The following is a 26,728-nucleotide window of genomic DNA, read 5'->3' as shown; positions in this document are numbered from 1 at the left end:
AATATATATATATACATATATATATATACATATATATTAAATATGTATGCATATATATATATATATACATATATATATATATATACATGCATATATATATATATATATATATATATATATATAACACTAAGGTACAATTACATTTAACCTTTCTAACTTTAAAAATAACTCCAAGTATATATAAGAATAAGTCCAGAACTAATTCTCAATTTCGATTCTACCTTCTAACTTCTTATTTCTCCTCTCTTTTGTTTTTGGCATTCACACACTCTTTATACACATCTAAATTAATTTAATTTCCATATAATTTGTAGCTTATATGAACTTATCCAAATGACATTCTCCTAAACAGTGTCTAAGTTTGTTTCTTATTCAATTCATTGGACTAAATCCTCACTCACAGTCTGCACTAGAGACAAGAAAGGCTCCTCCAATATCCATCAACTTTTCCAAGTCTCAGAACTTCATTCTGAAGAGCAACTCATACCATTTTTTTGTGTTAAATTTTATATAATCCTGTATCTAATTTTTCTTGAACATCAAACTAAATATTTCTGTAGCATCAGCAAGAAAATCATGATAGTTAAGACAAAAGGCAGTAACATGTCCACTACCAGATGAAAAATCACATTGACCAATCTTCTGCCTCATCCTCAGGGAAACTGCCCTGTAAATGGGTGGAACATTTTTCATTATTTCATCCAGCCATTCTTCACTTGCAGTTCTTTTTCCCTTCACACCCTTTGCTTCATTTGAATCTGACAAGAAGATCCACCAGTTCTGTGCAATTCTGTTATTTGTATATATTTTTTTTTACATTTGTAAATTTAAAAATAGTTACAGATTACAACCATATCTGTGTGCACTATTTACCGAACATAGTTGTTGCCTTGTTTCCTGTTGCTTACTTTTCAATTGAAGTACAAAGTTGGGATGGATCTTTCCAACAGCTCCCTTTTATCTTATTATGATTTTTGCTTTGGCATTGTTTCAATGTTCCTCTATTATCCAGATATCTCTACTATTCCAATGACTTGTAGTAGCCATTTTTTCATCAGTATATTCTTTGCTCCTTTTGTTATTCTTGAAATGTAGGTTTCTGCAGGAAATAACAGTGATTTTCTTTTCCAAATGGAATTTGAAACATAAAAAACACATTGAGATGTATCAATTATTCAGACTTTTTAATTTGAGGGTACAAAACTAATAACATGCTTCTTGATTTATTTCATTGGATTGAACTAGTACTGGTGATGTATAACTGCTGAACATACAAAAGATCTCAAAACTATGTGTAAAATTATGAAATTGTACACTTATATTTCAAAAGTCATTGACAGATTTTCAAAATCACATTCCTTTTATTTTGAATTCATTGTTATGAAATTACAGGATTAGTATCTTTAATTACAATATTTTAATCTAATTTTCAAAACCTTATGCACACACTTTTTTCCTTTGTACTCTAATTGTGAAATGTGTGCACAAACACAAATCTTACAGAGAATATTTTTCATCACACAAGTCACACTGGAATGGCTTCTTTCCAGTATGAGATGGTTGAGACCTCTTTTGTTACAGTGGAAAGGCTACTGTCCTGTATTTACCTAGTTGTTTTTTATGGGAAGAGAGCTATGCTTATAGTGACCTGCTTTTGTATCTTTCAGCATCCAGTTTGATCTTAAATTCTTGTATAGTTTTTGCACTGTTTCTTTCATTGGGGGGAACCTGTCTCTCTGTCCTTGTTCCCAATTTTGTGAGTTTTCAATTGTGGGGGGATCACATGATATTTGAGGTGATTCTTTTGTGATAAAGTTGCAGTGCACAGGAATGGCTTCTCTCCATTGTGGGTCCTCATATGCATTGCGAGAGAACCCTTTTGTGAGAAAGTTGCACCACACACGTTGCACATGAGAGGCTTCTTTCCTGTGTGGGTCCTCATATGTTTTGTGAGAGATCTCTTCTGAAAGCTATATCATACAAGAATGGCTCTTCTCCATTGTGGGTCATTATGTACTGTCAAAGTCACACTGGATAGGCTTCTCTCCTGTGTGAGTCATCATATACTTTCTGAGATAACCCTTTTGTGTGAAAGCAGAATCGCACATGTCACATTGGAAAAGCTTCTCTCCTGTGTGCAAGATTCCCCTTACATGAGAAAGCAGAATCATACATGTCGCATTGGAAAGACTTGCCTCTTGTGTGGGTCCTCGTATGCTGTGTAAGAGAACCCTTTTCTGAAAAAGTAGAATCACAGAACTCTTTTGTGGGAAAGTAGAATTGCACAGGTCACAGTGGAAAGACTTCTCTCCTGTGCGGGTCCTCATATGCTGTATGAGGGAACCCTTTACTGAGAAAACATAATAGCACAGCTCACACTAGAAAGGCCGCCCATCTGCAGGGGTCTTCAAATATTGTGTGAGAAACCTTTAATAAGAAACAAGCATTCACAAAGGTCATACTGGAAAGGCTATTCTCCTGTGTGGATCATATGTTTTTTGAAGTGATTCTTTTGTGAGAAAGCTGCATCGCACAGGTAGCATCACAATGGCTTCTCTCCAGTGTGGGTCCTCATGTGCTTTCTAGAAAATTTTTGTGAGAAACCAGAACCACACAGATCACATTGGAAAGTCTTCTCTCACGTGTGGGCCTATGTTTTGTGAGATAACCCTCTCATGAGAAAGCAGAATCACACATCATAAAGGAATTGTTTCATTCCTATGGATCATCACATGATATTTGAGGTAATTCTTTTATGAGAAAGCTTCATCACAAAGGTCACACTAGAAAGGCTTCTCTAGTGTGGGTCCTCATATGCTTTGTGAGATTAATCTTTAGTGAGAAAGCAGAATTGCACAGGACACACTGGAGAGGCTTCTCTCCTGTATGGGCCCTCATATGTTTTACGAGATGACCCTTATGTGAGAAAGGAGAATCACAGAGGTCACACTGAATAGGCTTCTCTCCTGTGTGGGTTTGAGATTACCCTCGTGTAAGAAATCAAATCCACACAGGTCACACTGGATAGGCTTCTTTTCTGTGTGGATCATCATATATTAGATTACCATTTTGTGAGAAAACAGTATCCCAAAGGTCACACTAGAAAGGCTTCTATTCTGTGTGGGTCCTCATATGCTGTGTGAGATGACCCTTTTGTGAGAAAGCAGAACCACAAAGGTCACACTGGAAAGGCTTCTCTCCTGTGTGGGTCCTCATATGCCGTGTGAGATGACCCTTTTCTGAGAAAGCAGAATCACACAGGCCACACTGGAAAGGCTTCTCTCCTGTGTGGGTCCTCATGTGACGAGCAAGAGAACCCTTTTCTGAGAAAGCAGAATCACACAACCCACACTGGAAAGGCTTCTCTCCTGTGTGGGTCCTCATATGCTGTGTGAGAGAACCCTTTCGTGAGAAAGCAGAATGACACAGGTCACACTGGAAAGGCTTCTCATCTGTGTGGGTCATTATATGCTTAGTGAGAGAACCCTTTATTGAGAAAGCAGAATCACACAGGCCACACTGGAAAGGCTTCTCTCCTGTGTGGGTCTTCATATGCTGTGTGAGATTACCCTTTTCTGAGAAAGCAGATTCACATAGGTCACACTGGAAAGGCTTCTCTCCTGTGTGGGTCCTCATATGCTTAGTGAGAGAACCCTTTTCTGAGAAAGCAGAATCACACAGGTCACACTGGAAAGGCTTCTCTCCTGTGTGGGTCCTCATATGCCGTGTGAAATTACCCTTTTCTGAGAAAGCTGAATCACACAGGTCACACTGGAAAGGCTTCTCTCCTGTGTGGGTCCTCATATGCTGTGTGAGAGAACCCTTTTGTGAGAAAGCAGAATCACACAGGTCACACTGGAAAGGCTTCTCTCCTGTGTGGGTCTTCATATGCTGTGTAAGATCACTCTTTTGTGAGAAAGCAGAATCACACAGGCCACACTGGAAAGGCTTCTCTCCTGTGTGGGTTCTCATATGGTTCGTAAGATGACCTTTTTTTGAGAAAGCAGAATCACACAGGCCACATTGGAAAGGCTTCTCTCCTGTGTGGGTCCTCATATGCTGTGTGAGAGAACCCTTTCGTGAGAAAGCAGAATCACACAGGCCACACTGGAAAGGCTTCTCTCCTGTGGTGTGGGTCCTCATATGCTGTGTGAGAGAACCCTTTTCCGAGAAAGCAGAAACACACAGGTCACACACAAAAGGCTTCTCTCTTGTGTGCCTCCTTGCATGCTTTATGAGAGCATCCTTTTTTGAGAAGGCCGACTCACACAAGTCATACTGGAAAGGCTTCTCTTCTGTGTGTGCCATCAAGTGATTTTTAAGGTGACAGTTTTGTGTGAAAGCTCTATCTCACAGGTCACACTGGAATGGCTCTTCTCCAATGTGGGTTATCATATAATCTTTGAAGCGATTCTTTAGTCAGAAAGCTACATTACACAGATCATATTGGAGAGGCTTCACTCCTGTGTGACTCATCATATGCTTTGTAAGAGAACCCTTTTGTGAAAAGGCACAACTTTACAGGTCACAATGGAAAGGCTTCCCTCCAGTGTGGGTCAACATGTGATATCTAAAATGACTAGTGATACAATTGTGCCACAGATGTCATACTGGGTCCTTTTCATCTTATGACCAGTATGGAATCTGTAGATAGCTCTTCCAAAGAAGTGGTCATATTTGCCCTCATCCTGAAAAATGTAATTACATTATTGACATCAATCTCTGAAAGTGAGCAATATATTCTAATAGGATAGTGGAAGTTTTGCGCACAAACTATTTCATACTCAAATTTGTACCTAAACCAACCATTTATACATGCCATGAACTATTATAAAATAGGGTGAAACACTAATAAATATGGAGCTATCATATATCTCATTCTACTTTTTCATTAGATATGAGGTGAAAATCATCCTATAGCTACATGCATACTCATTCCCCACAGCCACAATGACTCAAATTTTGCTCTAGCTTTTTTCATCATGTCATGAGATTTGGAAGTGGGCAATGGCCCAGCTGGCCACAACAGTCGTATCTTAATATAACTCCATAGCATACCATGTTTGGGCTCACAAGACCTGAATCTAAACCAACTCAAGGAGGGTTTATTCAGTTCATCTGACTCAAATAAGTGATGCAAGGCACATCGTTTAAGACACACAAACCACAGTTTAGAATGGACGTCTAGAACAAGCTCTGAAGTGCAGTGCTTTTTCGATGAGTTGTTGTTGTTGTCGTTCCCTAGACTGTCTGTCCGAGCAGTCCCGTCTCCCCAAGGAATGCCACAGCCGAAACTGGGTTTTCCCACAAATCCTTTATAGAGTGTATGTTGTGTTGTTTGCGTGCATGATTGTGTATAATGCAGTCTTCCATTATGTGTTGTATGGTATGGGGTGAAGTGTTACATCCTGGGCAGCTGTTCACAACACGGTCATCCAGCCTCATCTGGTAGCTTAGAAGTGCTGGGTGGTGACAGAAGGGATTCAGAAGGGTGGATATCAGGGGGTCTTGCATGCAGCAGTGTGTTGTCTTTCAGTGTATTAATGGAGCAGTGAGTGATACGATTATGAATATGTTTCCGGAGGCTGGTATTTGGTGGTTGTGGAGGAAGAGAAGAGAGTATCTGTGCGTGATAAAGGTCTTTGGGTGTTGTTTTAATGTTTCTTGGTGTGTGTGGGTGTTCTGCTGTGTAGTGTAGCGGGTGTGATGTGTTTGTGGTGGCTGCGGCAAGTGTTTGTGTGCCTCTCATGTCAAGGTGGTCCTTGACTTTGAGGACTTTTGTTTCATGGTGTAAATGGTCTGTAGGTGTTGTATTTGTGTAGCCTGTAATTGCTTTTAGGGCTTTGTTTTGTATGATTTGAAGGGTGTTGTGGTGTGTCTCACTGAGATTAGGAGCCCATGCAGGACTCGCATAATTCATCACTGAGCATATGCATTGTTTGTATATTGTTGTATTAGTTTCTTTGTTTTGTCCAAATGTTGTTCCAGTGATTGACTTAAGTGCATTAAGTCTAGGTGTGCATTTGTTTTTTATGTTTGTGATGTGTTGTTTGAAAGACATGGATGTATCGTATGTTACACCAAGAATTTTCGGTGTGTTTGTGTGTGGTATTAGAGTGTTGTTGATGTAGAGATGAGGTATGTATTTGTGTTCTTTTGTCCAGTTGGTGAGAAGTGTTGCTGTAGATTTGGCTGGAGCTATTTTGAGTCTGTTTGTGGTGAACCATGTGTTGAGTGTATCAAGGTATGGCTGGAATATTTCTGCAGCTTTGTCTGTGTTACGATGTGTGCATGTGATTGTTATGTTGTCTGTGTAGGAAGAGATTTGTATTTCTGAGCTGTCTGTTGTGGGTAAGTCATGCATGTATAGATTAAATAGTGTGGGGGATAGAACTGAGCCCTGTGGTACTCTGTTCTTAATGTTTCTGATGTGCGATGATTGGCCATTATATGACACGTAAGCATTCCTACCTGCCAGATAATTAGCCAGCCATCTTTTGGTGTTATTGTGCATGTCTGTGTTATATATTTTATTTGTTAGGTTGTGGCGGGGGATAGCATCAAAAGCTTTACTATTGTCTAATGTTGCAAGAAGTGTTCTGTGGTGGGGCCTATCTGAATTGATGCCATCTGAAATTCTTTGTGTGAGGTTTGTCAGAAGAGTGTTTGTGGAGTGTAGTGGCCTAAAACCGTGTTGTGAGTCAGCAAGGGGAATATATGGTGTGACAAGGTTAAGTATTAGGCGTTCAATGACTTTAGAGGGGGCGCAGAGAAGTGTGACTGGGCGGTGCGATGTTGAGATTGTTGGGTCTTTGTTCGGTTTTGGAATGGTGATTATTTTACCATGCTTCCAGATGTCGGGTATAGTATTGTGTGAATAGCTGTAGTTTGCAATGTTTGTGAGTGCGTGTATACCTTGTGGTCCAATGTGTTTTAGGTGGATGTTGCTTATGTTATCAGGGCCACAGGCAGATGAGTGCTTGAGATTATGTATTATGAGTTTTGTCTGACTGTCTATGAAGGGTGTATAGTCTGAGTCTGTGGTTAGAATTTTGGTTGTGGCACTTGTGTCCACAAAACAGATGGAGTGGTGGATCAGGGTGATGAGTCCACCGCCATTGCTGTCAGTCCGGTCTTGTCTGATGGTGGTGTAATTATGAAATGATGTTGTTTTGTGTGAATGTCTTAGTTTTGTTTCTTGTAAAATCGCAATGTGTATGTTGTGTTGTTTAAGAAAGTGTTCAAGTTCATGTTTTTCATGTTAATACCGTTAATGTTGTGTTGTAATATGTTGATGTTGTGTGTGTGTTTTGTATGTGTTGTATGTTGCCGTTTGGGGTTGAGGTTGGGGTGGTAGTGGGGGAGGTGTAGGATCTCGGTCAGAGGGGGGGAAAGGAGAGATCGGGGACAAAGGAAGGGGAGTACCAATCGGGGGTAAGGGCAAAGGGAAATTTGGAGTGGGTAAGAGTCCTGGCTGTGGTTGCGGAGGTGGAGGTGGGGTTACTGGAGGGCAGGTAGAACATGTCCAAGTGTTTGTGTATTGGTTTGTATCAGCAAGTGTTGTGCAAGTGAGGTGGGCCCAGTTTTTGCACATATTGCACTGAACTGAGCCCTTTGTCTGTCTGCTCGAAGTAATGGGTTTAGAGCATGTTGGGCATGTGTATTTTGGGCCCAGGATTGCTCTCTACATCTCCGGCTAAAAGTAGAAGTTGGAGGAAACACCTACATGGTGTCATTCATACTGGGAAAGGGGAGTTTTGTCTATCAAGTGACCAAAATGATATGTTAGAGTAAGTTCACTTAGTGGTTAGAATATCAAATGGAGAAGGATGAAGGTAGACAAAAATATAGTGAACCAACAAAGATAACACTAGAAATAAGCAGGGTTGAATCATCATCAGGTGTCATCCCAAAAAAGAGTTGCAACATGGTAACATCCAAGGGCAATCAAAGGTATGAAAATATAACATTTTCAGGGTTTCCAAATGTGGAACACTAAGTAGAGGTATAGATTTAGAAGGGGAAACAAGGTATAGAAATATTCTAAATCAGGCGATTACAGAACTAATGAATAAAATTATAGATCTGAAAGCTGAATACAGGACAATGTATAAAGAAGTGAATGAGTTGAAAAAACAAAATGCTGAAACTAACAGGGAGCTTAATCATCTAAAAGAGGAATTAAACACAGTCAAAAGTGAGAATGAAAGAATAAGAAATGAAGATCCTAACAAAAATGAGGCTTAAAAAAAAGAAGTAAAAGAACAAATACAAACAGTGACTGAGAAAATTGGAGAAACCATAACATAGATAGATCTCCAACAAACCAAAAATCAATGGAAAGTGGAAGCAAACCAAAAAATAACTTTTAAAGAACTTGTAAAACAAGTGGAAGAAAATGCAAAAGAAACAGCCATTAAAGTAATTCAAGAGAAAGAAAATTGGGCTAGACACAGTTGATAAAAAAAAGTGTATAGTAATTTATCGTATTGAAAAAAAACACAATGTAGCTAGATACTTATGAGAAAAAAGAGAAAGAAATAGCAAAAGAAATTTTGAGAGAGATACAAGAGGAGGGGCAAGAAATGGAAAAGGAAATGGAGGAAGTGCATAGAATAGGACTATACCCTAAAGACAAAAATAGACCACTATAAATTAAAATAAGGTCTCAAATGATAGCAGAAATTAAATTACAAGAATATATGGATATAAAAAAGAAATGAGCAATGAGGAAAGAGATGGAAAAGACACTAAGAAATGAAGCTAATGGAAAAAAAAAGAGAATACCAAGAGACCAAAATTATTATTTTTTTTTTTTAAGAGTACTGGACCTGAGGGTAAGAAAATGTTATTTCAAAAAAGATCAAAGGAAACAAAAAAGGAGGATAAAGGAAAAAATAAAAAATAATGTATACTAACATAGATGGCATGATTTCAGGACTAAATTGAATTAAATGACTATCTGACAGAAGAAAACAGTATATAATGGTAATTGTGGAGATGGCATTACAAGGTCCACTACCACAAATTATTGTTGGACAAAGTTTATATAATCATTGGACAGAAAATAGAGATGTGAAACAGGGTGGAGGAGTCATGTTTTTGACTGAATAAGGCTTAAATGTGAAAAAGATAACAGAAGGAAATAATAATGTGGAATTGATTATGATAAAAATTGAAAACAGTGACATAACAAGTAGAAATTTTGTAGTGATATATGTGCCCCTGAAAACATATTCCTGGACAGAAAGTAACCATTCCAAAATTTTAACACAAGGAATGTATTAAATGAAATATTGAAAGGAGGAAACTTAATAATTATGGGTGACTAACTCTAGAGAAATATGTTAGGAGATGACAGTGAAAGGTGGAGAGGACCTTTGGGAAAATATACTACTGGGCATGGCCAATGAATACACAATAATTCAATGGGTAAAAGAAAATACCAGAGATAGAGATAAAGAAGAACCATCAGGACTAGATTTAATATTTACATCAGAGCCTGAAATTGTGGATAAAATGGAATACAAGACACCAATTGTGAAGTTTCCACATACTTATCAAGTTCAAACTAAAAGAGGATATTTGGGAAGAAATGGGAAACACAGAAAAGGAAGACTTATGTGCAACAAAACAGATTTTGAGAAACTCAGAAAAATCTTTCAAAAAGTGAAGTGGGAAAACTTCTTTAATGAAGTAGATAAATATGTACCAAAACAAACATAGGAAAAGCTGTACATTATATGCTAGTACAACAGAACATGTAATGAGGCAAAAGATAGAAGAGACAATGCTTGGAAAAGATGGGGGAAAAAAAAAATGGATAAGTGACAAGTACATATCAAACTAAGAAGTGAAGATATTAAAATATGCAGTGAAGAAAAATAATCTATGTAAGAATCAACCTAAATTATTCTACAGATATGTATATGGTAAATTAAAAAATGAAAAATGAAATAGTGAAACAGCATCAAGAGAATGTGGAACATATAGATGTAGAAATGGCTGAAATTATGAACAAACATTTTAAATCTGTATTTACAAAAGAAAATACACACAATTGTGATGAAGGAATGGGAGAAAGATCCCTCCCAATGAAAGAAATAATCGTGACACAGAAAGAAATAAGGGACCAAATAATAAACCTTGATGTCGGAAAATCACACGGTCTGGACAGAATTGCAAATTGGATACTAAAAGAATGTATAGATGAACAGACAAAATATACAAAATAATAGATTGCTCACTCAAAGAAGGAAAGGTACCATAAGACTGGAAAAATGCCAATCAATATTGTGCCAATATATAAAAGAGACAAGGAAGACCCAACAAACTATAGATCAGTCTCCCTTACAAGCACAATAGCTAAAATACCTGAAAAAGTTATCAAAAGTAGATGGACTAAACATCTGGAAGAAAACAATATTCTGAATACAAAATAATCTGGCTTTAGACAAGGAAGATCATGTGCCACAAACTTGATTTGTTTTTATTCAAGGTTAATATAATGCAAGAAAGGGATGGGTGGGCAGATCGTGCTTTCCTGAATTTACAAAAGGCATTTGATAAAGTACCACACAAAAAGCTATTAAGAAAACTTGAAACAACAGATGTTAAAGGAAAGATCTTGAAATGGATGGAAGATTTCTTGTATGGGAGAAAAATGAGGGTGGCACTTAGACATAAAAACCTGACATGGGAAGAAATGAGATATGGAGTCCCACAAGGCCCAGTATTAGCTCTAATAATGTTTGCTATATATAAATGACATGGGTGAAGGTGTAGAATGTTATATGAACTTCTTTGCAGATGATACAAAACTATTAAAGAAAGAAAGTACAGAAAAAGACTGTGAACCACTACAGAGAGACCTGGACAAAGTCTGAAAATGGAACCAAGAGTGTGAAGTGTACTTCAACATCAAGAAATGTAGTATAATAGATTTTGGAAAAAAAATAGTGATAATATCAGGACATCAAAAAATTGGTACAAAGGAAGTAAAAAAGATAGTTCAGAAAGGGACCTAGGAGTAGTTATTAACAAAGACATGTCCCCAGACAAGCATATAAACAAAACAGTTGGAGAAACCTACAATTTACTAAGACCAATAAAGGTGGTTTTTAATTACTTGGATGAAGTCATGGTAAAAAAAATATTAGTCACATTGATAAGACCAATACAAGCATATAAACAAAATAGTTGCAGATACCTATAATTTACTAAGATCAATAAAGGTGGTTTTTAATTACTTGGATGAAGTAATGGTTAAAAGAAATATTAGTCACACTGATAAGACCAAGATTGGAGTACACTGTGACACTTTGGACATCCAGCACAAAAAAAGAATATAAAGAAATTAGAAAGAACTCAAAGAGCAACAACAAAGTTGGCACCAACACTTTCAATATTGACATATGAACAAAGACTGTCTAAACCAACACTGGAACAAAGAAGAGAAGGAGGAGATGTATTGGCCATTTAGTGAATTATGGAAGGCATGGAAGTCCTTGTCAGAGAAGACTTATTAAAGTGGGATAAAAGAAAAACAAAAGGACATGAAAAGAAACTCAAAAAGGATAGTTATAGAAGAGATCTGAAAAAAAAATGATGAAATTGGATAAAAAAAAGTGTGAGCAAAAACCATACAAGAATTTAAGAACAAACTTAATGCTGTCAGATACAAAGAGAGGTCACTACAAGCATAGTTCCCCTTCCCGTATAATACAACTAGGTAAATAAATACACTGGTAAGTGGTGTACCTGTGTTATTAGTCTGAACAAAATATAATAAAATTGATCTAGGAAACTGTAGAGGTATTATCCATGTATATGTCTGCTATGTCTATTCAACTCACTAGCTGACGAATGACTGGCCACTGGCCACGCCCTGCAGCCACACATAACTTCGTGACATCACAGTCGACACACAAGCCGGCAACCCAGCTCATACATGCGATGATACATACTAACACTTGCCCTCTTGTCTTCTTTCTTGTGTATTTCATCTTGAATATGTGACGATGAAGTGATGATGCAGGGATATACCATATGGGTACATACACATTCCCCATGAACCCAAATGATCCACATACAAATATGTGAAGATACATGTACACATCGATGCTGTTAACACCCTAATCCCAGCTGACTGCAGCACGAAGTCGCTCAGTTGACGCCCCCTTCTTAGTGAGGCAATCAGCAAGTTGTTGTGATGTTTCCACCCAGGTCGCCTCTGCGATTTCTCCTTGTTCCAGCATATCCCGCAATACAGCAAGGTCGGTCCTCAACCTCTTATTGTCCACACTTCTGCATGAGTAAAGAGCATCCACCAAGCTCTTGTTGTTGACAAAACAACAAATCTTGAGAGCTGGACACCCAGAAATATTAGAAGGGATCCTCGCCAAATATACTGAAGACTCAGCACACTCCAGAAGTGCCATGGCCTCAGCTGAGAGCGTGGGCTTAACGACTCTTCTAATTTTTCTTGTCTGCCAGAAAATGGGACATCTCTTCTCATTGCCATCTTGTAGAAATATCACAAAGCCACCCTGTGACCCACTGTCCATCAAATGTGTGGACAAAGCATCCAAAAAGCACTCAAGGTCAGTCTTCAAGCTTTTCCATCTTAGGCATGAACAACCTTATGTTATCCATTTTCACTCTGTTAATCACCTTGTTGAGTCGTAGTAGGTCCGCTACAGTAGCCTGGCAACATGCAATGCTCAGTTTGTACACATCAAATGCTATATCAGGCCGGGTATGTGTGGCAATACAATTCAATTGTCCCACGATAGCCCTGTACTCCGATCGCTCTGATTCTGACAATTCACTCACCTTTATGTAGGCTCGCTGTCTGCTTATTGTCATGGGTGTCAAGGGCGATGCATACTGCCACTGGTCTAGTGTTATGCTGCCGTATTGGTGTGAAAGTCTTCTAGATTAGTTTGGAGCAAGAATCTCACCACCTGAATTATCACTCATTTCACAAATGTCTGACTCGCCATCATTTTCCAATTCAACACCTTGCGTCTTGCCACCGCTTTCCAATTCTGATTCTACATCTTGTAGACACTCTCTCAGTGTTGGTTCAGATTCCTCTCGCACAATTTCAGATTGAACATGGGGAGCTTCACTTGTAGGACTCTGATGCGGAAGATGTGCCAGCCTATACTCATGAACACATACATAGACTCCTCCATGCCTCACTAAAATTTGTTTCCCATCTCTGCCTACCACAATGCCAGGCAGGGCCATGCCCCCTAGGGCTGTCATTCCTTTTGTAGAAAACTTCATCACCATTTTGGACATCAAGTTGGTCGTCTGAATGTATGTTGTGTCATAAAGTCCTGGCTAGATGTTCTCCTGCTTGGGACTTCATGTATTCCTGTCTTGCTAAATGTAGGGCATTCAAGTTAGTTCTCACAAAGTTTGACGCTGAAGTAGGTTCCAATGCTGGAAGGTCATTATCACAAACATTGGGTAGACCAGGGTTGAATCCAAAAGCTAGCTGATTGGGGGAGAAACCAGTGTGGTTAGAAAGAGTATTTCTTGCCGATACTGCCCAAGCCAAAGCAACCTCTGAGGCGCATTCACCACAAGGTCTTTTTCAGAGTTTACTTTTTTGACCTCTTCTTCACCAATCTCTCAATATTCTGTTTTTACTTTTTCCAAATTCCATTATACTACATTTCTTGATATTGAATTTCACTTCCCACTTTTGAGCCCATTTCCAGATCTTGTCCAAGTCTTGTAATGAGTTGCAATCCTCCTCCGTTTTTACTTTCTTTAGTATTTTTGCATCATCTGCAAAGAAATTCATATACCACTCTACTCCTTTGTCCATGATCGGGGCCAGTATTGATCCCTGCGGGACATAACTTATCATTTCTTCCCAATTTGAGAATTTGTCTCTAATTACTACTTTCATTTTCCTCCCAGTCAAGAAGTCTTTCATCCATTCCAATAATTTTCCTCTGATGCCACCTATTGATTCTATCTTCCTTATTAGTTCATTGTGTGGTACCTTATCAAATGCCTTTTGTAGGTCCAGAAAGGCACAGTCTTCCCAACCATCTCTCTTGTATTACATCTATCAATCTTGAGTAGAAGCACATCAAGTTTGTTGTACATGATCTTCCTTGTCAGAATCCAAATTGATTTGGATTCAGTATAGTTTTTCTTCCAAATGTTTAACCCATCTATTCTGACAACCTTTTCGCAAATTTTTGCTATTGTGCTTGTCAGGGAGACCAGCCTGTAATTGAATGGGTCTTCCTTGTTTCCTCCCTTATAAATTGGTACAATGTTTGCCTTCTTCCAGTCCTGTGGCACTTTTCCTTCTTTATGTGAGAATTTAATTATATTGTATATTTTGTCTGTTAATTCTTCCATGCATTCTTTAAGTATCCAATTTGCAATTCCCTCAGGACCATGTGATTTTCTGAAGTCATGGGTTTTGATTTGGTCGCTAATTTCCTTTCGTGTTACAATTATTTCTTTCATTGAGGGGGATCTCTCTCTCTCTTATTTCCTCACAGTTAGGTGAGTTTTCTATTGTGAATACTGATTTGAAATGGTTGTTCATAATTTCAGCCATTTCCAGTTCTTCTGTATATTCATGTTTACCTTGGCACAGCTTTTCTATTTCTTATTTGTTCTTCAGTTTGCCATTTACATACCCGCAGAATAGTTTGGGTTCTTCCTTGCATTTTTCTTTTCTTTTTTTTTCTCTCTCTTTTCATCTTTGCATATTTTTACATACTTGTTTCTTAATTTGATGTACATTTGCCATTCGCTTGTTTTCTTGTCTCTTTTCCATTTCTTCCAAGCTTTGTCTCTTTTATCCTTAGCCTCACTACACCTTTTGTTGTACCAGCTTTTTATGTATGTTCTTTCCATTTTTTGTTGTGGTACATATTTATTTACTTCCTCATTGTAAATTTCTTTTAGTATATTCCATTTCTCCCATCCCTGTTTCTTCGTTTAGGAATTTCTCCCAGTTTGCATTACGAAAGAATATTTTGAGTTTCTCAAAATTTGTTTTGTTGTACATTAGTCTTCCTATTCTATGTTTATCATTTTTGCTTTGATCCATTTGTTCTTTCAATTCCAATTCTATCAGTGCATGGTAACTCTTGCCTATTGGAGTTTTGAAATAAATTTTATCGACAATCTCAGGCTCTGTCATAAGTATTAAGTCTAATTTTGAGGGTTCTTCACTACCTCTATATCTAGTATTTTCTCTAATCCACTGGGTCATTTTGTATTCAATGGTCAGGACAAGCAGGGCATTGCCCCAAAATTCCTTTCGCCCCTTCACTCTCATTTCTTCCCAACATATTTCTTTTCAATTAAAGTCACCCATAATTACTGTAATTTCCTCTGTCTTTCAGTATATTAGATAATTCATATTTTGTATCTTCTAATAATTTGGAATGATCACTTTCTGTCCAGGATTGTCTTTTGGGGGGCACATACACCACTACAGATTTTCTACTATTCATATGTTTGCTTTCAATTTGTATCATAATTGATTCTACATTATTTTTTCTTTCAGTTGTTTTTGTTACATTTAATTTTTTTTTCTTTTTCAAAATTAAAACTCTGCCACCCTGTTTATCCTTTCTATTCTTTGTCCAGCAGTTGTATACCCCTTGTCCCACAGTGTGGGGAGGTAGAGTATACTTTAATTTAGTTTCCACTATTCCCATTATGTCTGGTTTTTATAAGGCCAGGTAATTGTTTAATTCATTCATTCCTGAAATTATTCCATCTATATTAGTACATACATACACATACTAAACGCTCCCCTTACACAATGGGTAGCCAAAAAGAAAAAGGCATAGAAACCACTTCCACCCATTTCATTTCCCATATATTCCATTCCTCTCTACCCTCCTCCCTCCTTCCTATCTTGGCACCTCCTGGATGATGGGTCATCCCTGCATCCCGTCCCCTGCCCTGGATCAGAAGCAGTGTCGCAAGACACAGCACATCCACAGCAAGGCCGCTTCATAAATTCGCCAACCCACCCTCTCCATCCCCTCATGCAGAAAAGGAGAAGACGGGGAGAAATTCCTTCAGGCTCCGTTAAATTTTTTCTCATATATACTTCCTCACCCCCAATCCCCTACCCACCCCTCCTCATGCATCCCAGAATCATCTATACACAACCCCTCTCCATTCATACCTATCTTCTGTCCTCTCCCATCCTTCCTCCACAGACATTCCTCTCTTTTGTAATGCCCCTTTCACCCCATCCATCCATCTCATCCTAGGACGCCCCGTCATATTCACTCTTTCCACCTCTGCCTTCCACACTTCTTTTACTAATCTTTCTTCACTCATTCTTTCCATGTGTCCTCAACCCTATCTCCCAACTCCCTTTCCACCCCTGTTCTCCTCCTCACCTCCTCATTTCTCACTGTATCTAGCCTTGTAACCCCTATCATACTTCTCAGACATTTCATCTCAAACACATTCAAACTCCTCCTCTCTTCCTATCTCATGTTTCATGTTTCTGTCCCGTACATTGCTGTTGGCACAATCACTCCTTCATATAACCTCCTCTTAGCATCCATTCCCAGATGTCTATTTCTCATTACACTTTTCAATCCACCAAGGCATTTACTTGCTTCTCTCAATCTACATTCTACCTCCACCCCCACTCCTCCCTTTCCTGTCACATTCGCACCCAAGTATCTGAAACTATCCACTTCCTCCAGTTTCTCGACGCTTAAAGCTCACTTCCAGCCTACTGTCACTCTCTCCCTGTGTACATCTCATCACCTTACTTTTGCCCACATTTATCTTCAGCTTCCGTCTTTCACACACCTTCTCAAACTCTGTCACTAACTTCCTCAATCCCTCCTCTGATCCTGCTACAAGAACAGTGTCGTCAGCAAATAACAGCTGGCTCACCTCCCACTTTTCTCCATTTTCTTTAATCATGTCCAACCCCTGACCAACTAACCTTGCATTCACCTCTCGCACCACCCCACCCATGTAAAGATTGAACAGCCAGGGCAAAATAACACATCCCTGACAAAGTCCCACCTTTACCTCAAACCATTCACTCTCTCCATTTCTAATCCTAACACAAGCTCTACTACTCTCATAAAAACTCTTGACTGCTCTTAACAGCTTTCCTTCTATCCCATATATCTGCAGTACCTCCCACAGTGCCTTCCTGTCTACCATGTCGTAAGTCTTTTCCAGATCCATAAAAGCCCTAAAAAACATCCTTACCTCTTCCTATAGCTTTCTCACATATCTGTCTTACCACAAAAATCTGATCTACACATCCCCTACCTGTCCTAAACCCACACTTTTCCTCACCAATTACTCCTTCTGTTCCTCTCCTAATCCTCTCAATCAAGACCCTCCCATAAGCCTTCCCAACTACACTCAACAAGCTGATGCCTCTGTAACTACTACACTCACACTTGTCCCCCCTTTCCTTTGTTAAGTGGAACAATACAGGCACTCCACCCTCTCTTAATCAAACATTAAATAACCTCACCAGCCAGTCCACCATAACTGTACCTCCTTTCTTCAGACATTCTGCATGGCATCCATCCAACCCAGGTGCCTTAACTGCTCTCATCATCTTAACAGCTGCTTCCACTTCATCCTTCCCTATTTCTCCTCCATTTTCCTCACTCATCACTTTCATTTTCATAGCGTTTCCCACGCCAACTACCTTTCCCTCCCTATCCTCCTTCACATTTAGCAACTCCCTAAAATACTCGGCCCACCTTCCTCTCACTACCTTCTCTTCCATTATCATCTCTCCATCTGCACCTTTTACCTTTTCTTCTCTACTTGATTCGCCTCCTCTTCCTCTTTTATTTTCCTTCCAAAACATCTTTTTATTACTTTCAAAAATTTCTGTCATACTCTTTCCCCATTTCACATCTGCTCTCCTCTTTGCTTCCTTTATCTTATGCTTAACTTCTAACTTCCTTTCTCTTTACCTTGTACCTCTCATACAATTCCCTCGTCCTTATTTGTAGCCAATCTATGAATGCCTGCTTCTTCTCTTCTACACCCTTCTTTGCTTCCTCATCCCACCACTCACTACCCTTCCTTCTATTTCCTCCTGCCCTCCTTGTTCCACACACCATCTTTGCACATCTTATGACTTCCTCCTTGAAACATCCCCATTCCTCCTCCACTCCTAGTTCTACTCTATCCTTTACTCTCTCCCACTCCTCTCTCAACTTCTTCTTACACTCATTTTCTTTTTTTTCCCCTCATTTAAGCAGTTCACTCTAAGTACCTCCCTACCTTCTGCCCTTTTCCTCTTTCTCCACTCTCAATTTACCTTCCACCAGGAAATGATCTGATATTCCCCCACTCTCTCCCCTTAGAACATGTGCATCCTTAACTCTTCCTACCATACTCCTGGTCACCACTATATAGTTCATTAACGCTCTATCTGCCACCCTTCTATCCACCACCCTCTCCCATGTGTACTTATGCTTGACTTTCTTCTTAAAACACTGTATTTGCTATCATCACTCTCTTTTAAGACACATCTCCACTACAATTTTTACCTGGAACTCCATACTTCCCAATCACTCTGTCAATTGGTTAATTTCCTAACCTAGCATTTAGGTCTCCCAATACAACTACAATGACCTTTCTCCCTAATCCCTATATGCACTCATTTATATCTACCCATAAAGCCTCCCTTTCCTCTACGTTCTTCTCACTACCAGGTCCATACGCACTTACAAAAACCCACATCTCCTTTCCCAACTTCACCTTCATCCACATCAACCTTGATGAAACCTCCTTCCACTCCACTACCCGCTTACTTATCTCTTCACTTACTAGTATAGCCACCCCTTCTCTCCCTTGTCCCCTCTTCATTCCTGAGTACCTCCCAGCTACACTCCCAAACTCACAGTCACCCTTTCCTTTCATTTTAGTTTCACTCAAAGCCAGTACATCCATCTTTCTTCTCACAAACATACTGCCTATTTATTCCCTTTTACTCTCATCTGTACCACATCCACGCACATTAAAAGACCCAAACCTTAGGGTACTGGTTGGATAGCTCCCAGACGCTCTTATGCCTTTACTTTCGTTTTTAGGAATGTCCCCTTTTGGGGCTACAGGTAGTAGGACTCCTAATCCCATCCCCTGTCCCTTTTTTGTCACCTTTTACGACTCAAGTGGAAATACTTGGTGGCAGTATTCTTTTGCCCCCACCACAGGGTAGGTAGGCGAGAAAAGGAAATGAATATTCAGAGAAATGGTACAGGACAGTAACAAGGGGTCGGGGGACAGCATAACGGAGGGACAGTCGTAGTATAAAAGTGTCATCATTTCTCTATGTACAGTTTTCCTCTATCACAGACAAAATGATGTGTGGCTCTGGTCTGCAGGGGCACCCCATATAGACCCTAAAGTATCAACTGCATGCTACTTTGCCACAATAACATGCAGCCAATACCCCAATATTAGTATAAGCTATTTTTAATTTCCTTTCTACTTGTCTTTCTGTCTTCTTTGCTTCCATTTTCCTTATATACCATTTTCTCAGCCTCAGATCCACCACTCTCCAAAATACTTTTTTTTTTCAATTTCAGTTCTTTTTTTCATTCTTCTCATTTGCTTCGTTCCTAAGTTCCTTTTCTTTCTCTTTTTCGTTCTCACTCATTTCTTTTTTATCCATATATTTTTGTAATGTTCACTATTAACTAATTTTGTTGTTATGGATAGTATTTCCTCTGCAAATGTTGAGATCTAGGCTTTAATTTCAGTGGCCTGTATTGTTTTTCTTTAGAGTATTTGCCCATTCTATGGATTTCCTCGATTTCCTGATCCCAGCCTAATTCATCTGTTTGTAATTCTTTCAGAATTTCCTTAGCGATCTCTTTCTCTTCCTTTTCCCTCTGATATCTGGGTACATCATGCTTCTCTTTAATGCCAAAGATTATGATGCATCTTTTTTTATCCACTGTGTCCCTGACCAACTTGCCTTTCTCTTTGATTACTTGGATCACTGTTTCCTTGGTATTTTCTTTGACTTGTACTCCCCCTGCCACTGTTTCATGCTGGAAGACCCTGCAGGTCATCTGCCGAGTCCTGTACTGGCATCCTTCAGATAATCAATATATACACAACTTTATCTCACTATGCTATCCACTCTGGTCTCTAGCCTCTCACAACAGTTCTCCCTATCATTCTCAAATACAATGGTGACTTTCTAATCAATTCTACATGACATTTACATCTGATAATGCTGCCAAAACCATACAAGGTAATAAATTCCCTTATGGATGACAACCTTATTGCTGAGATCATTCAATCAAACAATGTAGCTGACAGAATGATTACTATTCCAACCTCTTTGATGATGCTGAGCATGCTCTCAAAGCTCACCACTCCCCTACACCTTACTGGCTTGTGGCATACTATGAGGAAAACCAAGGTAACTGTTTCCACGCTGCTAAGCATCTTGAAGAAGAGACTGGATTGCTCCCAACAAATAACTTCAAGAAATATGGTAGAGGTGATCCAAGATAGGGATTTAACACAGGCCGTGACGCTCCTTCATCTACCTTGCCCTTCAGATGGTTAGGTTAGGTTTTGTTAGGCTTGGTTACGTTACATTATTGAGGTTAGGTTAGCTGTACACAAAATTGCAACTCTCAGTCCTCTCGAAGCGTCATGAATTTATTCCCAATTTTAGGGTTAGCAACTCTTCTGCGGCTGGAATGCGCTTCGCTAAATGTAGCTGATACAGCCAAAAATATTACGAATCGTTGTTAACGCTGCTCAAAAACAACATGGCTATGATCACGTGAGCCCTCACCACTGCTACCATCAAAGGTGTAATTTATGTATTTCCATATATCTTTTATGTGTTGTTGATTGTACACCTGTTTTGCAACGCACATTACTCAATTTCATGCTCCCCACCCAAAAACCCCGATTTCCTAGAGGTCCCCCAAAATCTTTGGAGAGGAAAGATAGGCATAAATCTATATATTTTCTTGAAAACTACGCATTTGTGACGGAAATGATGTACACCATCAATCTATACACTACATATCTCACCAGAAACACATAAGCCACATACAAAAATCTTTGGTTGGGTGAAACTATAAATTGTCCTTTATTTTATTTATTTTTTCATACTTGTATTCTATTTTTCAGGAAGAGCCACATATGTGTGTGTGTATAAAGTTTTTCACAATTGCAATGTACGGGCACAAAAATTTACCATTGATGCGAATCTAATCTATTGACCATTTCCTCCATATACCTTTGCAAATAGCTTCTAAAATTTTTCACATTTCAAATCCCCCAGCTGATTCAGGTCACTTCGCTCGCTTCCCACTCATACTGCAAATGCGAACATACTACGCATGCACTAAGCTATCTTACCCCCATACCAATGCACTTACGAATTCAAGAAGACACATTTGTTTAACCTGTACAAAACACAGCCACGATAACAAGCTATTTAGATAGCTGAAGGAGTGCAACTTAATGCTTGACGGGCTGCGATGTCATATGTAAACAAACAAGACGTAAAGGTGCAAGTGTACGTTTTTTATATATATCTTCTCTATTTTTCTACTTCTATTTTCTGTTCTATGTTTTATATTTTATATTTCTATTTTCTACTTCGATTTTCTATATCGATTTTCTATTTCTATATATATTTTCCATGTCTATTTTAATTTTTATGGTGCAGTTGTGATTACTGGAACGATAGAGCAACTGCAGGAGGTCAGACGGATCACAGCACTAGAAAGAAATGGTCTAAAACAAACAATAACAAAACTGAAGTGCTGTATGTAGGACACATAAATCAATTCCAAACAGCCATCCCGAGTCCACTGCTGAACAAAGGCCTCCTCCATAGCATTCCATGATTCACACGACCGTGCCATCCTCTGCCACGTCTGATCGTCTCTCCACCTTCTGTCTGGTCTCCCTCTTAAACGCTTCCTATTTCGCGGCGTCCACTCAGTAATACACTTGCTCCATCGCTCATCAGTCGTTCGCAATAACTTACCTGCCCAGTTCCACTTATCTCTTTTACCGCCTCCACAATATATTTCACTCTAGTCTGCTCTCTCACCCAACTTGCTCTCTTTCGGTCTCTCAGCGTTATTCCCATCATTGATCTCTCCATTCTCCTCTGTGCAGTCCTTAGTTTGATTTCCATCGCCTTCGTTAGTTTCCAAGTCTCAACACCCGTTGATTATTGCTGTCAGAATGCATTGATAACTTTACGTTTTAAACATAAAGGTAGAGGGCCTCTCAGGATTTTATCATACTTACCACTTTCCAACCAATTGTAATACGTCTTTTTGTTTCATTATCAAGATCTTACATCACTTTCACCATCTGGCCTAAATAATTATGCTCTTCAACTTCTGCAAGACTCACCATCGATTTTAATCTCTTCACTTTGAACTTTCGTGTTAAACATTACTTTGGTTTTACTCTGATTCATTTATAAGCCTACTTTGAGACTTTCCTTGTTCAGATTACTCAGCATATCTTGCAAGTCTTGCGCTTTTTCTGAAATAAGAATACGGTCATCTGCAAATCTTAGGTCGTTCAAATATTCGCCATTAATCTTCAAACCTTTCTCTTCCCAACTCAACCTTCTGAAAATCTCTTCCAAACAAGCTGTAAATAATTTGGGTGAAATGGTATCGCCTTGCCGTACTCCTTACTCGATCTTGACATTTTCTGTATTTTTGTGTGATCGAATTATAGCTGTACCTTTCGCATAAATATTTTCTAAAAACCCTTCCGATCTGTTCGTTTGTACCCTGATTGCGTAACGAGTTTAATACTGCTATTTGTTCTACCGAGTCAAAGGCTTTCTCGTAATCCACAAAAGCTAAACAAAGAGGTATATTGTATTCTGTCGTTTTCTCGATTAATTGGTTTGTCGCCTGCAAATGGTCTAAGGTCAAATATCCGCTCCTATAAAGCCTGCCTGTTATCTCGGTTGGTTTCCATCTAAAACTTGGCTTAGTCTTTTTGTAAGGATCTTAGAGATCACTTTATATACATTTGATAGTAAGCTAATTGGTCGATAGTTGCTAATGTCCTTCAGGTCTCCTCTTTTATGAAGCAAAATCACTATAGCATTACACCACGATTCAGGAACGCTTTCTTGGCGTAAGCACTGAGTGTACAACTGAGCTAACTTAATATAAACGTCTTTCCCTGCGTCTTTCAACAGATCTATCGATATACCATCTCCCCCAGGTGCTTTTCCTCGTTTCATAGTTTTTAGAGCAAATTCTACTTCTTCCTTTGCAGTCTCTTGTACACTACTAACGTCTGCAGATGGACTTACTGACTCAACTACGGTCTTCGACGAGTAAAGCTCGTCATAAAATCCTTCACTCTTTTTACCATTCTGTCTCTACAGTTAATGATTTCTCCATTTCTATCTTTCAAACATATCAATCATTTGCTGTCTTCTTAAAACATGTCTGCGCTCGGTCCCTTTAATACTCTTACCTTTCCGAATAATTTCCTCTGTTTCATCCCTGTTTTTCTTTCTTTTCTCTGATCTCTGCCTTTTTCTTGATAAGCTTGTTTAGTTCTCCTCTTTCTATTTCGTCTTTCCTACTTTTAATCTGCGTGGTCCTTCTTCTTTCAATTAGGCCATTTGTAGCTTTAGTATTTGTTTTCTTCAATACTTTCTTTAGTTATTACGTTTTCTGCCGATTCCATAATGATATTCACTAAATTTAAATTCATATCTTCAACGATGTCCTCGTTGGATCTTAGCGCTTCGAATCTATTATTAATTTCTATTTGAAATTTCCTCTTCTTATCCTTAACCTTTGCAAGGCTGATTTTCTTTCTTAAATCTAGTTTATTTCTCTCGGCTCTGAAGTTGAATTTAGCTGTGCAACCTACCATTTTATGGTCGCTATCTATGTTGACTTTATTTATGACCGTAACATTGCTAACGCTCTTGCTCTCATCTCCTAATATGAAGTCTACTTCATTCTTTGTTGTTCCATTTGGACTTCTCCAGGTCCATGTGCGACCTACACACTTTTGGAAGAAAGTGTTCATTACCCTCATGTTGTAGTTTTTTGCAAATCTACTAACATCTCGCCTCTGTCATTTCTTTCATCAATTCCAAACTTCCCGATGCACGACTTGTCTCCCATCTTCCTCACTTTAGCATTAAAGCCGCCTATTACTTACTTTTTTCTTGGTCCATTACCTGACTTAGATCATCGTAGGACTCAATTTCATCGTCTAAACTCTGTGAAGTTGGTGCATAAACCTGAACTATCTTTAGAGTGTATCTCTTACACAGCTTAATCACAATCCAAGCTACCACGTCTGATAAACTACTGAACTTGATTATATTACCGGCAACCTCTCGGTTTATCAAGAATCCTACTCCACTAGGTCTTTCTTGTCCTTACATCTATCGTAGAACAGGTGGTGACCATCTTGTAATTGTATCAGCTTTTCTTCCACTCTTCGGACTTCGCTCAGTCCTACGATGTCCCACTTGATGTAGTCTAGTTCTTCCATTAAACTCTCCAGCCTGTAGTCTTCTGAGAGAGTTCTTACGTTGTAGGTATAGACCTTCATTTTCTTCAAGATGTTTAATGCCCAAGACTTTGATCTACTTGGATAGTCCTTACTCACATCCGGTGGCACACTGCCCGTAAGCACACGAGGCAATGCGGTTGGACCTTTAGGAGACGATGATGCAACAGGAACGCCCGGTTTTGTTTTGGTTGTGCTGTTCATGGTTGCTATGAAGGGAGGTTGGCAGTAATCTCACCTCCTTGCCAGCTGATTTCTGGTGAGATATTTCTCCGGTGTGACCTTATTCGTTATATTCGGTGAAGCCCTATATATCTATAGGATGCCCAATGGTCCACGCCGTCATTATGACGGTACCCCATATATCTATGAGGAATTTCCCTGCTCGCCATCAGAGATGTGCCAGTTAGCAGTGGGTCCTGCGACTGTGCATGTGAGCTGCTCTTTGTCTGATCTTTCTTACAAAACCTGTTCGATATGGGTGACCCTGCAGAGATTTCCTCTCTATCGACATACCTTTTGTAATCATTAAGATTCTCAAGCCTATCCACCACATCAAGGTGTCAACTCTCGGATAGGAGGACGCATAAAAGGAGGATATAAATATCACAGCTGGAATACTTCAGTGAAGGGTGACATATGACTTGAGGAATAATGTTAAATATTATTCCCAACTTCAAGCTTTGTTCAACATTTTCCAATAATAATGGGAGTGCTGTACTACTTGTAACTCACCTGATTTCCGTGGTTTTCCGGTTCTTTGGTTGTTTCTGCTTCATTTTTCAATTCCTTGACACACGCACTTCTCTCACTCTACAATCTACCTTACCTAAACCCACTAGCTCTGCTAATCCTAATCGTGTTAGAGTTCCACTTGCATCTTCTCGTTCCACACACACACTGATGACGCGCACACCGTTGTGCGCCCTCCTTCCTACAACGTGACCTTTTGACTCCTTGCTAGGGGTGCCAATTGTGCTAAGAGGAGGTTATATGAAGGAGTGATTGTGCCAACAGTACTGTACGGGACAGAAACATGAAACATGAGATAGGAAGAGAGAAGGAGTTTGAATGTGTTTGAGATGTATGATAGGTGTTACTAGGCTGGATAGAGTGAGATATGAGGAGGTGAAGAGGAGAACAGGGGTGGAAAGGGAACTGGGAGATAGTGTTGATGAAAGAGTATTAGGATGGTTTGGAGACATGGAAAGAATGAGTGAAAAAAGATTAGTAAAAGAAGTGTGGAAGGCAGAGGTGGAAGGAGGAAATATGAGGGAGCATCCTAGGATGAGATGGATGGATGGGGTGAAAGGGGCATTACAAAAGAGAGGAATGTCTGAGGAGGAAGGACGAGAGAGGACAGAAGATAGGGGTGAATGGAGAGGGGTTGTGTATAGATGATGCTGTGATGCATGATGGGGAGTGGTGGTGAGGAAGTATATATGAGAAAAGTTTGACACAGCTCTAAGGGATTTCTCCTCATCTTCTCCTTCTCTGCATGAGGGGATGGTGAGGGGGAGGGTCGCCGAATTTATGAAGTGGCCTTGGTGTAGATGTGTTGTGTCTTGCGACACTGCTTCTGACCCAGGGCAGTGCACAGGATGCAGGGATGACCCATGATCTAGGAGGTGCCAAGATAAGAGGGAGGGAGGATGGTGGAGGGGAGTGGAATACATAGGAAATGGAATGGGTGGGGGTGATTTATATGCCTTTTCTTTTTGGCTACTCCCCGTGTAGAGGGAAAAAGCCTTTGGTATATGCATGTATGTATTACACCTACATTAATTTTTTGTCCATTTGTTTGGGTTAATTCTACTCACAATCTTATGCATCCTGTTTCATTTTCTCTAAACCACATTGTTTTTAACATACAACAGAACACCCCTACCTTTCTTGTGGTTTCTATCCTTATAAAAGTGTTTAAATTCTGCAATATTGAATTCAGTTTCAAACTCACCATTTAACCATATCTTGGTTATTCCTATTATATTGAGATTTTTGCTTTTGACATACAAGTGGATTTTGTGCAATTTGATCCTAATACTACAAGAATTAAAGTATACGGTTTTAAGAAACTCATGATTCTTTCTTTTTGACATATTTTGTGTTTCAACATCGTGCCTTACATTATAATCTAGTTCTCTATTGACATCTTTCT

The 26,728-nt window shown here is 39.2% G+C and overlaps 4 protein-coding genes across 4 annotated transcripts in view; 1 reads left to right on the top strand and 3 right to left on the bottom strand.

Moving 5' to 3' along the window:
- The window catches only part of LOC143031926 (uncharacterized), a 493,007-nt gene that overhangs the window by 335,833 nt on the left and 130,446 nt on the right, over window positions 1-26,728 (top strand). The gene's annotated exons all lie outside the window — the stretch shown is intronic.
- Window positions 1-26,728, bottom strand: part of LOC143031923 (uncharacterized) — a 142,575-nt gene that overhangs the window by 24,869 nt on the left and 90,978 nt on the right. The gene's annotated exons all lie outside the window — the stretch shown is intronic.
- Window positions 180-21,530, bottom strand: LOC143031905 (uncharacterized). Its single transcript, XM_076196272.1, has 2 exons — window positions 21,423-21,530; window positions 180-4,688 (listed from the first exon to the last, which is right to left on the bottom strand). Exon 2 carries the CDS (start codon window positions 4,306-4,308, stop codon window positions 3,112-3,114), a length of 1,197 nt encoding a protein of 398 aa, XP_076052387.1. The 5' UTR covers window positions 4,309-4,688; window positions 21,423-21,530; the 3' UTR covers window positions 180-3,111.
- LOC143030456 (uncharacterized) lies at window positions 12,135-12,566 on the bottom strand. The gene has a single exon (XM_076193605.1). It carries the CDS (start codon window positions 12,564-12,566, stop codon window positions 12,135-12,137), a length of 432 nt encoding a protein of 143 aa, XP_076049720.1.

Source organism: Oratosquilla oratoria, chromosome 12 (assembly GCF_046742065.1).
Source record: "Oratosquilla oratoria isolate Oo_2021 chromosome 12, ASM4674206v1, whole genome shotgun sequence".
NCBI classification, from domain to species: Eukaryota; Metazoa; Arthropoda; class Malacostraca; order Stomatopoda; family Squillidae; genus Oratosquilla; species Oratosquilla oratoria.
The sequence above is the reverse complement of the archived record's forward strand: the minus strand, read 5'-3'. Positions and strand labels throughout refer to the sequence as shown.

Coding starts and splice junctions, on each gene's coding strand:
- LOC143031905 (XM_076196272.1), bottom strand. CDS start 4,308: ATGGCACACACAGAAGAGAAGCCTTTCCAGTATGACTTGTGTGAGTCG.
- LOC143030456 (XM_076193605.1), bottom strand. CDS start 12,566: ATGGACAGTGGGTCACAGGGTGGCTTTGTGATATTTCTACAAGATGGC.